The following is a 15,096-nucleotide window of genomic DNA, read 5'->3' on the forward strand; positions in this document are numbered from 1 at the left end:
TAGCTACTTTGATGAAAGTGTTCGTCAGCTGTAGGAGTTCCCTACTAGAATTTTTAGGGTCATTTGTGTACACTATCATATCATCTGCAAATAAAGATACTTTGACTTCTTCCTTTTCAATTTGTATCCCCTTGAATTCCTTTAGTTGTTTTATTACTCTAGCTAATATTTCAAGTACTATATTGAGTAAGTATGGAGAGAGCAGACAATATTGTCTTATTCCTGATTTTGGTGGCATTGAGTTTCTCTCGATATAAGTTGATGTTGGCTATGGGCTTGCTATATATTGCCTTTATTATGTTGCCCTATGTCCCTTGTACCCTTAATCTGTCCAGGGATTTTTATCATGAAAGTGTGTTGGATTTTGTCACAGGTCTTTTCTGAATCTAACTAGATGATTGTGTGTATTTTCTTTCTCTTTGTTTATATGGTAGATTATATTTATTGATTTTCATGTATTGACCCATCCTTGCATCTCTGGGATGAAGCCTATTTGATCATGGTAGATGATCTTTTTGATGTGTTCTTGGGTTTGGTTTGCAAATATTTTATTGATAATTTTTGCATCTATGGAATCATAAGGGGAAATGGTTTATAATTCTCTTTCATTGTTGGATTCTTATATGGTTTAGGTATCAGGGCACCTGTAGCCTCAAAAATACAAATTGAGCAGTGTTCCTTATATTTCAATTTTGTAGAATAATTTGAGGATATTAGCTTTCACTCTTTTTTGAAGATTTCATAGAATTACGCTCTAAAACCATCTGGCTCTGGGCTTTTTTGTTTGAAAGACTTCTCATGACTGCTTCTCTTTCACTAGGTGTTATAGATCTGTTTAAATTTCTTATCAGATTTCCATTTAACTTTTGTAAGTGGTATTTATTAAGAAAATTATCCATTTCTTTTAAATTTTCCAAATGGTTAGAATATATGTTTTTGAAGTACATCCATAAGAGTCTATGAATTCCTCATTCTCCATTGGTATATCCCCCCTTTCATCTCTAATTTTGTTAATTTGGATATTCTCTCTCCACCTCTTAGTTAATTTGGTTGAGGGTTTGTCAATCTTAGTGATTTTCTCAAGGAACCAAACTCTTTGTTTCACTGATTCATTGTTTCGTTTGTGTCTAGCATATTGATTTGTGCCCTGAGTTTGATTATTTACCATCTATTCCTTTTGGGTGAGTTTCAGGTATACTGTTTAGTTACTAATATGAGATCTCTCCAATTTTATATGTAGGTACTTAACTATAATCTGTCTCTTAGGGCCACCTTTATTGTGTCCTATTAGTTTTGGTATGGTGTGTATTCATTTTATTCAATTCTAAAAAGTCTTCAATTTCTTTCTCATCCATTTTTTGTTCCATTGTGAGTAGTTCTGTTTCCATGACTTTGCAAACTTTCTATTGTTTCTATTGTTGATACCCAGTTTCAATCCATGGTAGACAGAGAGGATGCAAGGTGTTATTTCAGTTTTCTTATATCTGTTGAGACTTGCTTTGTGTCCTTGTATGTGGTCAATTTTCGAGAAAATTCCATGAGGTGCAGAGAAGGTGGTACATTCTTTTGTGTTCGGGTGAAGTGTTCTGTAAATATGTTATGTCCATTTGGTTTATAACATTAGTTAGCTCCAACATTTCTCTGTTCAGTTTTTGTGTGGATGACCTGTCTATTGGTGAGAATGGGTTAGGATCAATATGTGATTTAAGCTGTAGTAGTGTTTCCTTGGTGAACTTCGGAACCCCTGTGTTTGGTTCATATATATTTAAATTTTTCAGTGTAGGATTGCTTTAATTTGGTTTTATCACAGAGTGTCTTATTTTCTCCATGTATTGTGATTGAAAGTTTTGCTGGGTGTAGTATTCTGCACTGGTTGGCATCTGTGGTCTGGTAGATTCTGTCAATATCTGCCTATCCCCTTCTGGCTTTTAGAGTCTCCATTGAGAAGTCAGGTATTTTTCTAATAGGTTTGTCTTTATATGTTGTATTTTTCCCTTGTAGCTTTTAGTATTCTTTCTTTGTTCTGTACATTTACTGTTTTGATCATTATGTGCCAAGGAGACTTTTTTCCTCTTCTATATAATTTGGTGTTCTGTATAGTTCTTATACCTTGATAGGCATCTCCTTCTTTAGGTTAGAGAAATTTTCTTCATAATTTTGTTGAAAATATTTTCTGTGCCTTTGACCTGGGTTTCTTCTCTTTCCTCTATTCATCTGATTCTTGGATTTGGTCTTTTCATAATGTCCTAAATTTCCTGAATGTTTTATGCCTTGATTTTTTTTTTTAAGATTTAACATTTTATTTGTTCAAGAAAAGGTTCATTTCCTCTACCATGTCTTCAGTGCCTGTGATTCTCTCTTCCATCTCTTGTATTCTGTTGATGGAGTTTGTCTTCAACATTTCTGTTCAAGTTCCAAATTTTTTGTTTCCTAATTTATCTCAGTTTGACTTTTTTGTTGATTTTGTTTCCACTTTTAGGTCTTGAACTGTTTTATTCATTTCCTTGCACTGTTTATGTTTTCAAAGATTTCTTTAAGGGATTTTTTTTTCTCCTTAAGGACCTGTATTATGTTCATAAAGGCTATTTTAAGGTCTTTGTCTTATGCTTCAGTTATATTGGAGTACTCAGGGCCTTCTGTGGTCGGGTTGCTGGGCTCTAGTGTAGACATATTGTCCTGACTGTTACTGTGTTTTTCTTTGGTATTAAGGCATCTGGGTTTGGGAAGATTATAATTATAGGTACTGATATACATACAGTCTTGTCTTAGTTAGGTGGGTGTTTACTGTTTTCTTGGTTTCTGTTTCCCTCTCTGGTTCTTCGGAGAGTATGGTAGCTGTGTGCTGCCTCAGGAAATTCCTGGGATTCTGATAGGTATGGGGATGGGCTAACAGAGGTGGGCTATGAGGAGCCCCACATGAGGGAAGCAAGCAGGGTGTTCCACCAAGATCTGCTTATTTTCCTTGGAATGGAGCCAGGATGAGGAAAGACTACAACAGGTAGTCTGCTATAAAGTTGGGGATGAGATTGCATAGAATTTGGAGAAGGAGAGAGAGGGCTGAAGATCTACAGTTAGCCTTTTGTTTCCCTGGCTGAAGTAGCCCATGGGTTCCCAGGGGATACCTGCTGGAAGTAGGGGACCTGGGATAAAGCAAAGAGAGGGCAAGGAATTTTGAAGGGTGGTAAGGTCTGTGTGATCCACTGGAAATGGGAGTGGGGGTAAGGGAAGCTGTATTAGGTGGTTTGCTGCAGAGCTATGAATAAGACTTGGGGATTGGATTTGGAGGAGAGGAACTAGATGAAGATCTGCAGTTAGCCTGCTTGCTTCCTTGGCCAGAATTGCTTTTTATTAGTTACATTTGAATAATGGAAAGATATTAGGTATTGAAAATTAGAATGTATTGAACATTGTTTTTAATTCCAAGTTCTAAAGGGTAGACTCTCAGTGATTCCTCAATAATATATCTGTAATTACCATATTTCTATACTAAATACTCACTTCTCGAAAGCTCAGTTGTATAAAATTTCAGATAATGGCCACCTCCTTTGAACAAATGGCTTTCTCAGAACTTAATTCTAGTTGAGCAGTAATTATCCATTTTAATGGTATATATGAGAAGCATAGAATAAAAAGTAATCATTTTTATTCACTTTACAAGACACACCTTGGGGGCTAGGTAAGATGGGCAGGAGCATTTAATCTTCTGCTTCAAAGACTATGTGCATGGCCAGTTACAAGCCAGTTATGGCCAAATATGATTATCAGTGTTGGAATAAAATGATCTCTGACCTTGCTTATGTTTTAGCTGAGAAGAAAGACAATCAGGTTAGTTATTTCCAGGGTAAGCATATGAGTTCCATAGCATCTCAGGTTTCCTGAGTGATTTTTATCAGTAGCACTTTTAGTCTGTCTTCCAAATAGCCAAAACTTTTTTTATGAATTAAATTGTGTCTCTGTTGTCTCTTTTATGTCTTATGTCTTACATTCAATGAATAGTACTATTACATTTCTATAAGGTTTTCAGTTCTAGAAAGCACTTCACAGTTCTTCGGTTCTAGAAGTCTCACAGTTACATGTATTCTTTTTCTGTTGGAAATAAACACTCTTTTTGGAAGGCTTTTTATTAAGTTGAAACAGACTTTTAACAGTTATGTATTATATACCTCTCTCAGTTATCTTTATTTAACCATACTACCATGTTAGATACATTTTAGTAAAGGAGATTCGTATTTCAGAATAGTTTTTATTTATTTTTAACCTTAAGATATTAGTACCTTGGTTTGTACTTTAAGTAGCTATCTCAGTTGAACATTATCAAAACATAGTTTGGTTCTCACTACATTCCCTTGAACTGAAATGTAGTTATTGAATGTTTCTGGATTCCTCAGAGGAAAATAACTTATTTTAGCTATAGTTACCATGCTTTTTCTAACCCTTGATTTGTTGTAAATGTTCTCTGTTCATCATCCTGCTATGTTTATGTAGTAATATATTTGTGATTTAGGACTATATTTATTTTGCGGATTCATTGAAGATGAAAATCATTTCTCCTACAACATAACATGGCTTTCCCATTTGTAGGCTGCAAGTTTACCATAAGGTTTTATTTTAATATAATACTCATATAATTAAAAGTATTATCAACATCCTTCTCATAAAAATCCAAATTGCCCCATTTCCAAACATAGTTTTGTCAGACATCAGCTGTGTCCTTATAAGGCCTGTAGCCACCTAATCATGTTGTTTTTAATGCTTGTGGGGCTTAGTATTCTTTAGGTCTCCACAACATTCTTTGCCCTTTGATATCCAATAGTCAGGTCAGACCTAGGAGAAATACCTTGAATAACAAAGTAAAAAAAAAGATTATGTACTTCCAATTTATAGTGCTTAGAGTCAACATTCCCACTTACAAAGGGAGAAATAGGGGAATAGAAAGGAGAGATCAGACCAAAGAAAAACTGAAAGCAAATAAGGCGTACATTACATTCTAGAGCTCCATGTCCAGGTTCCAGAGTATACTCTAGCAGAATTCGTGTTCTGACGACAAGGTTGGAAGTTGTAGCTTACCTGCTGCTTTTCTGGGCTGATTTTGAACATTGCCTGCAGCTTCTCTTGGCAAGTTTGCTTTAGCTTCTGGATTCTCCAGTGAAGCTTCTGCTTCATTGTAAACAAACATCTTCATGCTTCTCTCTGTCAGGACTGCTTGCAAAGACTTGGGCCTTGCAACTTTGCTACTTAACTTGCCAGGCTTTCCTTTGAAATTTCAGTGGGAGTCTTTATGATCTCATAATTGTGGTGTTTCACATGCCTATAAATCCATTTTTACCAGGACAGGGTCTGTTGCCGTTTTCTGGGCTTACCTGAACCATGGATTTATCAGCTACCCAAAACCTTGTGAACTGAGCAAAGGGAGTTGACTCCCTGAGAAACAGTTCTCTACACCTGTCCTAGAAATACTCAGAGCTATTTCTTTTCCAAATGATTCTTCCCTGGAGTGTTTTTAAAACGGCTTTATTTTTATTTCTTGAGCTCTAATGCCCTTCCTGATTACTGGGATACTCTGAGGCACTCTTATTGTCCTGGTCTTGGCACTTGGCCTCTTGTTGCCAGTGGTAACCTCACCATCTTTGGCAATGCCTTTTCTTGCAGTACTTTTCTGGCCAGATTGCAGGTTTTTCCAATATTTTCTTCTGTGCTTATTTTTGAAGTCTTATTTTCACTCTACATTTTCCTAAAATCACCCAGTAATACTTGTACTTCTGCCAGAATGCTAAGGTGCCTTGACATTTTCTCATCCCCTATTAAGCTTCACCTATCCTGCAGTCTTGGGTCAGAAACAAAATGCAGCAAAATTCTTCTATGCTCAAACCATAATGGCCTATAATTCAGTTCCCAATAGATTCTGCATCTTCATCTGAAACCTTATCAACATAGTGTTCACAATTTTAACAGCATTCTGTCTGCTCTGAGCTTGTGCCAGAATTGCCTGTTCTGCCTATTTATAACATTCTAGGCTCTCTCTATCCTGTTCTATGATAATTTTACAAACCAGTTCCTAAGGCTTCTCATATAAACAGGTATACAGAATCAGCAGAGTTCTCTTGATCTTAGCATTAATTCTATGTGTCAGTCAGCTTTCCATTACTATAGCAAAATACCCAAGATAATCAGACTGTAAAGGTAAAGGCTTATTTGGAACTGCAGTTTTATGGGCTCCAGTTCATGATAGATTGGTTTTGTAGGGTTGAGCCACTAGTAGCACATATGAGAGAAGCATGTGACACTAGCTAAAAGCGTAGCCCACGAAGCCAGGGTTCAAAAGAGACTAGGCCTCATGATTGCTTTAAGGCACACTGCCAATGACTACTAGGCTACTTGCTGAAGATCTGAACATCTCCAGAGAGCAGCAGCACTTATGCCTTTGCCGCTGATGTTCAACATCTCAACCATAGCATATATCTTCTGTCTTGTCTTTACTAGAATGTAAAAATCATTGGTACAACTGTTTGGCTTTATTCTGTTTTTGTTTGTTTGTATATAGGGCATAGAACATTATTCACTGTCTGTTGTATCCATAGATAAATAGGGAGCACCACACAAGCATCTCTGGAACTGTCTAGTAAAAACAGGTTTTAAGTTAACAATCTGTCATTTCCTAGTGATTTTACAAAATGCTGTAAAATGAATTTCAAGAAAATGAAATATATTATTAATGTCATTTTATTATGGCATTCAACAGACATGAATTGAAATGACTATGAGGTTGGTATTAATTTCAAAGCACATTCTACTTTTTAATAATATGCTTAATTTTAGTCAAAAGGACAAAAAGTTATGAACTTTTTCTTAAAATAAGCTTAACCATAAAACTTATTGTCAGAACTTGTTTGTATATGGCATTCTGAATACCACTGTGGAGGGACATGTTCATTATTCTGTAATAACACTTAAAATTTTAAAGGTGAAAGAATCTTCTGTTTGACATAGGGGTTACTTGAAAGCCTGTGTCACATTTTTTAAAGCTGAATTCCATTAGTAACAATATCAAAACTAAAATAATTATGGTCAGGATAAATAATTTCAGTGTGCTCAATAAACAGCGTAAGACCTATGTTACACTTATCATGTAAAGTTGGAAGTCAGTGAACAATTCTTGTTTGGGTTGAATAATTAATTGTATGGGTTGAGAAATACTTTAAAGAATAAACACTATTATACTACATCGGTAATGCCTGGAGAGAATGTGTTAGTCTTTTTGTAGTTTTTGTTTCTTTTAATATTTTTATTATTGTTTATCTGGGCAGGAAGAAGGTCATTGGGTAATGATAGACTTTGGGGTCTGAGATCATGAGGAGTTACAGCTGAAAGAATATGTCATTAACTTTGGGGAAAGCTGTGTCTTATCTTCTACTTGTGAATTCCAGCCAAAATTAGTTTTAATGACTCTCAACTCCTTCATTTTCAAGTCATTTTGTTTTATAAATGTAGATGTTTGTTTTGTGCTCAAACAAGCTGATAAACTGATACCTTCATATATTTGGAGAGCTTGAATGCCCTAGATATGTCTTACCCTTTAGCTTTCCTTTCTCATACACATTATTTTGAAAATACTTTACTATCACAGTATAGGCAATATTCCACTGATTTCCATACAACTATAAAATAACTAGCTTGTAGTTTGAAGCACAGTAACAGTCAAAATATTTTATCTTAGAAACAGTAAATGAATTTATAAGTAGTCATTAGCTTAAATTTGTTTTCAGTGTTTTTATTTTATATTTTTGTTTAAGGGTTACAACAGTCACTGTTAACTTGTAGCTGGCTTAAATGTAGAAAGAACTTTTTCTGTACTGAGTGTGCATAGGTAGGCAAATATACCATTGTGTATATGTTTTATATGTGTGTGTGTATGTATATAATTTTTTGTTTGTTTGTTTTGTTTTGTTTTTTGAGACAGTGTTTCTCTGTGTAACCAGCCTTGCTGTCCTGGAACTCGCTCTGTAGACCAGGCTGTCCTCGAACTCACAGAGATCTGCCTCCCTCTGCTTCCCAAGTGCTGAGATTAAAGGCATGCACCACCACCCACCACCACCTGGAATAAATATATATACATACATATATGTTTATTATATGTATGTATATATATTTATTATATGTATGTATGCATGCATACATATATATGTATGTATATATATTAAGGGAAATTGTGAAATTCTTTAAAATCATTCTTATTTTTAGTATTATGGTATGCTTGAAAGTAAGTGTGCTTTTTCTGGGTTTGGATGTTGTACCACTCTTAGGTGAGCAGTGGAGGGATAAACCTTTTTTTGTGGGTAAAATCCATATGGTAATTATATATGTTAGGGACTTCTGATTCACCTAAATAAAGATACAAAGGAAGCAGTTGTAACACATATGTAGTAATGGGAAGACGGGTTACACACAGTTAATTTGTGGATGTAGGCAAGGCATTGGTGTTACTTCCGTCTTCTGTCCTGGTAGCCCAGATAGGACTTTAAAACTCTTTATTATTTTATGTGTATAAATGTTTGCCAGTATATATGTCAGTGTACTATGTGTGTGCCTAGTGTCCACAGAGGCCAGAGGAGGCCATCAGATCCCATGGACCTGGAGTTACAGAGAGCTGTGAGCTACCATGTGGATGCTGGGAATCAAACTCAGATCTCTAGAAGTGCAACCAGTACTCTAAACCACCGAGCCATCTCTCCAGCTCCTTGGATAAGACTCTGAAGTGGACAGTTTTAACAAATCATGTTATTCTTTGCTAAAATAGAGGAAGTTATTTTGCAACTAAGAAGATGAGTTTATTTTTGTCAGTTATCATTTTTTTACTTTAAATTATTCCTGGATTGTAAAACTGCTTTTTCTTTCTTCTGTTGCTTTAACTTTTGATCTTCTGCCTAAAAAATTATTTCATAGATGAATATTGTAATTGTCCTTTATTTTGTAGCCATGAAGCTGATGACTGCTCTGGTGAATGTTGCCTTAAACCTCAGTATTCATCAGGATAATACACAGAGGCAATATGAAGCTGAGAGAAATAAGATGATTGGGAAGAGAGCCAATGAAAGGCTGGAGTTATTACTTCAGAAACGCAAGGAGGTAAGTTTGATGGTAACTTGATCTTTCATGGTTTGTAAATGTTTAGTAAATATAATAGTTTCTACTGGTTTTTGTGAAAAGAACGTTTTAAAATTGGCTATGGTGGCTTAAATCTGTAATCCTAGTACTTGGGAAGGTCAGGCAGGAGAGTCAATTCAAGACCAACCTTGGCTATATAGCGAGTTTGAGGCTAGCCTGGAGTACATGAGACCTGTGGTATATGGATGGGAGGGTGGAAAATAAGTATCTATCTTACATTTTTAACATTTAGTTTTAGTTGAATTATTTAATCTTAAAGTTCTGTAAACAAAACTAGAATATTCATCAGTAATTAAGTGAACCATATGCAAACTTATTTTAGTAAAAGATTATCGGAATGTTAGGAAAGTCAGTTATGTTGCAAGCTCAGAAAGTACACTAAATAATAAATGCCATTTGGAAGAAAGCAAGTGTGTATTTATAGGAAAAAGCCTCAGTCTGTGTTTTACTTGATATATAAAGCATCCCTCTAAGTAAGATTGGTGTCTCTCCCGTCTTCCTTTTCAGTGCAAGGGAATCTAATCCAAGGAGTTTATTTAATAAGCAATCACTCTATTTCTGAATGCTTCTAGCTCTTACTTTAGGTTTGACAATCTAATTTTTGTAGAGGTGATAAAATGGTTTTTAAATTAGATACTTCATCGTATTTTCAAGTATATTTATTTTTATTTTATGGGTATGAGTGTTGCTGTCTATGCACCACATGCACAGAGTGCTCATAGAGGCCAGAAGAGGGTGGTGGATTCCCAGATACTGGATTAACAAATCAGTGGGAACCAATATGTGGGCTCAGTGAATCAAACTTGAGGTCTCTGGAAGAACACCCAGTGCTTTTTTTTTTTTGGTTTTTCGAGACAGGGTTTTTCTGTGTAGCTTTGCGCCTTTCCTGGATCTCACTCTGTAGACCAGGCTGGCCTCGAACTCACAAAGATCCACCTGCCTCTGCCTCCCGAGTGCTGGTATTAAAGGCGTGCGCCACCACTGCCTGGCTCACCCAGTGCTCTTAAAGACTAAGCCATCTCTTTAGGCTAAATTGTCTTTTTTTGTTTTTTGGTAGAAAACCATTTGTTTGTTTGTTTTTTAACCTATTGGAAATAAAATTTGTGGTTTTTCAGTCTTTTAATAAAAAAGTTACATTTTCCTAAAGCAATTGCATGTGTATAAGCATAATAAGATTTAACAAACAATAAAAAGCAAAAATTAAAAAAATGAAATTATTGCCTGCACTAAAACTTCTTAAACTGTTTTCACTCATGACCCATTTTCACCCTAGAATTATATATATTATATATATATATTATATATAATAGATGTACAGATTAAACACCCAGTATTGATTAGTAAACCATAAGGAAATTTGTTTTAAATGAATTATTTTGTTTGCTTTTTATTATACATTGACAAAACCAGATTTGTACTAAGGAAATTTGTGTGCTTATTTATTTTTACATAAACTAAATCTAGGAATGTGGAAATGCTGAGTTAGAATGGTGCTTGTTGCACAACCATGAGGACCTGGGTTCAGGTTTCCAGCACCCACGTGAAAAAGCTGGACTTAGCAGCACTGTACTGTAATCCTAGCACCAAGGAGCTAGAGACAGGATGATCCCTGTGGCTTGTTGCTCATCTAGTCTAGCTAAATGTGTGAATCAGGTTCAATAAGAGACCTTGTCTGGAAAAAAAAAAATTGGTAGTGACATGATTAATACAGCATAACAAGGCCTCCACGTGCATATACACAAATGATATCTTTTACCCACATATTTCTCACACACACATGCATAAACGTGTACAAACACTAAAAGAACTGAATCTAGGCTGAATACTTGAAACTGCAAAGCATGAGCATCTTCAGAGTCTTTTAGAGCTTATCACTATTTTGATTTTGTGATTATCAGTACTAGAATGTAGCTATACATAAGACATAGTACAGAACAGCGGACGTGTTTGGAACTATTTCAGAAAATATGGGAGATTCTGTCTGCATCTCAAGCCAGAATTCATGAAAAAAATGTTTGTTGGTTGGTTTGTTTTTCCAAGACGAGGTCTTCACTATCTAACTGTGGCTGTTCTGGAACTCACCATGTAGTTCAGGCTATCTTTGAACTCACAGAGACCTGCCTGCCTCTGCCTCCCAAGTGCTGGGGTTAAAGGTGTGCACCACTATGCATGGCCTCTTGAAAGTTTTTTAAGAGACCCAAGTCTAAAGCTCAAAAATCTATTTTTAAAATTAAGTATTCTAATTTATAATATTTTAAAGATATCTCACTAATCTGATACATGCTGAGGAACAACACTAGGGAACTATTGAAAGTATTCGTTTTTCATAATCATGCCATTATGTGTCTGTAAGAAACATCAGTCATTATATGTATAGTAAAAACACTGCTAAGGTGTTTGAGGCAGGATTCTTTGGCATTATGTGACATGATGGTATGTGTGTTGAAAAGTGGGATATTTTATTTTCAGAAGAAAGTCCCATGCTAAAGCTTGGGTAAGAACTGCCAGAAACACCTTGGATTCATTACATGTTTGATTTCTAATTTGTTTTTGATCTTTGAATTTTTAGAAGCCTTTTACTGTTGCCAACAATTTCGTGCAAATTCAATTATGCAGTCCTGCATGGGATTGTGACCAGCAGTTGAAAACTCTAGGAATATGTTGGACTGTAGTGTACTAAAATTGCTTGACAGAACTATTACAACAAACTCAGTTGCTTCAAAGAAATTTATTATCTAGTAGTTTGAGACATGTGTTTTTCAGACTTTTCATCTTATTAAAAGCACTTCAGAGAAACATTTGATTTGTTTAGAACTCATAGTTTTGGAAAGTCAGATCCTCTGTATTGGATTTGTGCCAAGCACAGTATCATGAAAGCAGGAACATGCAGCCAAGCTTTTCAAGTCTTTCTGCTCTGGCTTTTGCTCCTGTTTCTCATTGTAAACCTAGCTGAAAGAATTCAGCAATAACCACGCACCAGTCTGAATGGCTGTCTTTAGTTTTCTTCTCCAGATTAGTTAGTTAGTGTATAATCCTTATACACCTCCTTTTACAAAAAGTCTCAAAGTATAAAGTGTTGACAGATTCTTTGCCAAACTGTACTGTGAATAAATGACCTCTTGGTTCATTTCCATGGATACTTCTTATTCTAATCTGAAACTCAGGAATACAGGTGCACAGCTTCCCCTTCTCCCACCCCTGCAATTATATTTTGGCATTTTCATCTTCAAATATCCTACCAGAATCTTGCATCACTCTCTGTTCACAGCATGCTTAAACTTTACTAATCTACATCCTTAAATTTTTCCATATTCATGGTCAAACAGTAATAAAAATGACCTCTGCCTTCTAGTACCAGTTTTCTGTTTGGAATTTTTATTACTGCTATGTATTTCAGAGAAATACCTTAAAGGAAGAAAGATTTGCCTCTGGATTTGAAGGTTTCAGTCCAAGGTTGGCAAAATCCATGATTTGCTCATGGTACTGCCCAGGAAGCAGAGAGAAATTGTATGAAGGCACAGCCTTTCAAACTCCTTACTCTGGATGACCGACTTTATCCGTTATGTTCCACCTTCTAACAGTCTGTTCAGCTTTTGAATTTGTCAATGGGTGAAACCATTGATTAAGTCAGAACCCTCCCTGGAAGTACTCTTACAGCACATCTGTATATCTTCTTTACTAAAATCAAAAGTGGCTCTCAATTCAATCAAGTTGGCAACCTAGGTTAAATATTATAGGATGCTATCAATCCAGTATCAGTATGATGTTGCTGTCATGTTCTCTGAAGACATTGAGGGAATGATTGGCTCTAGGCTTCTAGCCTCTGACTTTTTGGTTTACAGCAGCATTAACTCCAGTCTATACATAATGGTCTTCCAATGTATGTATCTGTCTCTAAATTTGTTGTTTTCATAATGATATACATTATATGGAATTCAGGAACCACTCTACTATAGTATGTCCCCATCTTTAAAAAAGTTTATGTTGGGGCTAGAGAGATGGCTTGCAGTTTAAGGATACTTTCTGCTCGTGCAAAGAACCAGGTTCAGGTCCAGCACCTACATGGTGGCTCCCAATCATCTATAACTCCAGCTTCAGGTAAATCCAACCTCTCTTCTGACCTCCAAGAGCTCCTATACATATGTGATTCATTGTGAGTGCACACACACACAAACATATTTTTTAAAAGGAATTTTAGTTGCTATCACCTTGTTTAGAGATTAGTACTTAGTACTAATCTGAAATTACTGAAGTTAAGGTAAGACTTCCACTTACAACGTACTTTTATTCTGAACACATACCATATTTGAAATACTGTGGAAGTAAAAATAGAAACTGCTTCATTAAGTAGTGCCGGTTGGAATGTATAGTCCCAATGAATTAGTTTTTAATATTATAAATGCATCATAAGTCTGTTTTCAAACTTTTCTTAAGTATAATAACTTGAATGGTTTATTATATATTTATATAGATATATATTTATATAGATAATCTTGTGTGGTGGTCTGAAAGTTTTTTGACCATTTCATAAAAGCTGTAGTTTGAATATTGGCCCTTTCCCAGAATTGGAGTGTAAAGTTATTGTACCTCCTGTATTGTTGGACCGTACGTAGCAGCTTACATTTAGCCACATAGTCTTAATAACATGTACAGTATACTATGTTCTCAGCAGTTTTTGGATTTATGTTTTCTGTTCTTCCATTCCATCATATCTGCAAAACAATCCATCCTTGTATTGATGTGAAACATTCAGTTTTGTAAAACACGCTTTGTTTTAGATGATTGTAATTGTAGGCTAAAGGTAGTATATCCAGCACATTTAAAGTGAGCTAAGTTAACTTATCATGTTGCGTGTTCCATATAAGAAATACACAAACTAATACACTTGCATTAGTTTTGGTTTATAGTTGCCTTATCAGAACATACCCCCACCTCCTGTGTTGAGGAACATTTGTACTGCTTAGCTTTTTCCTATAAATCCTGTAACAAAATACAGCTAGAGTCTTCCTGACAGTACATGTTTACTTTACTGTTACATGTAAACAAAACATGCACGTTTTATATATATGCATAATAAAAACAATTATGTCACTGAATCATTTGACATGAAATTCCAGGGGAAAATGGGGTAATAAATATCATATTGGATGTCATTATATACCAATTATGTTGCTTTTATCAGTAAATAAATTTAAACCTTAACTTGATCAGTAATGTTTCCTAAAATGTATACCTCTGTGATAGTATTGTGTTTTGTTGCTGGATTACAGCATTGTTGCCTGATTTATATTTTCTATTCATATTTTGGGAAGTTGGCATAGTTGAGTTATAGGTTACTTAGGTAAGAATAGTAATATGATGCTTTGTGAAGGAGGAAAAGCCATGTAAATCAGGGTGACCTCTTAAGCAAGGACAGCAGAACTAAGCCAAAAGTCTGGTTTAGAAAAGTATGTAGACATGTAAGATGATTCCAAATATAGATCATTCCGTAGAAATACAAAGTTGACCACAGTCCACCACTTCTTGTTCTTTTCTAGAATGTATGTGTGGAAAGAGGAGAGGTTCCCAAGCCCATGTGGCAAAACTATAGAAGCTCTAATGATAATTTCAGGCATAAGTGGTACAGTCAGCAAAAGGTTGATAACTAGCTGGGCAGTAGAGTTGTACGCCTTTAATCCTAGCACTAGGGAGACAGAGGCAGGCGGATGAGTTTGAAGCCAGCCTGGTCTACAGAGTGAGTTCCAGGACAGCCAGGGCTACACAGAGAATCCTTGTTCTAGGGATAAGGGGGGAGATTTAAAAAAAAAAAAAAAAAAAAGGCTGATAACTACTCAGAATGAAGATAATCAGTAATTTAAAATAATTGGAACTATTCATTCCAAATAAAATGACCAGTATTTCAATTTTCTTTTTTATTGTTTTTTTTTTATCATT

The 15,096-nt window shown here is 35.4% G+C and overlaps 1 protein-coding gene across 2 annotated transcripts in view; it reads left to right on the forward strand.

Moving 5' to 3' along the window:
* Stag1 (STAG1 cohesin complex component) overlaps positions 1-15,096 on the forward strand; it is a 322,421-nt gene that overhangs the window by 169,394 nt on the left and 137,931 nt on the right. For both annotated transcript variants that reach the window (XM_059268454.1, XM_059268455.1), the window contains one exon: positions 8,972-9,123. In XM_059268454.1, the coding sequence (XP_059124437.1) occupies positions 8,972-9,123 (152 nt within the window). The remainder of the gene's footprint in view (positions 1-8,971; positions 9,124-15,096) is intronic.

This window comes from Peromyscus eremicus, chromosome 7 (assembly GCF_949786415.1).
Source record: "Peromyscus eremicus chromosome 7, PerEre_H2_v1, whole genome shotgun sequence".
Lineage (NCBI taxonomy): Eukaryota > Metazoa > Chordata > Mammalia > Rodentia > Cricetidae > Peromyscus > Peromyscus eremicus.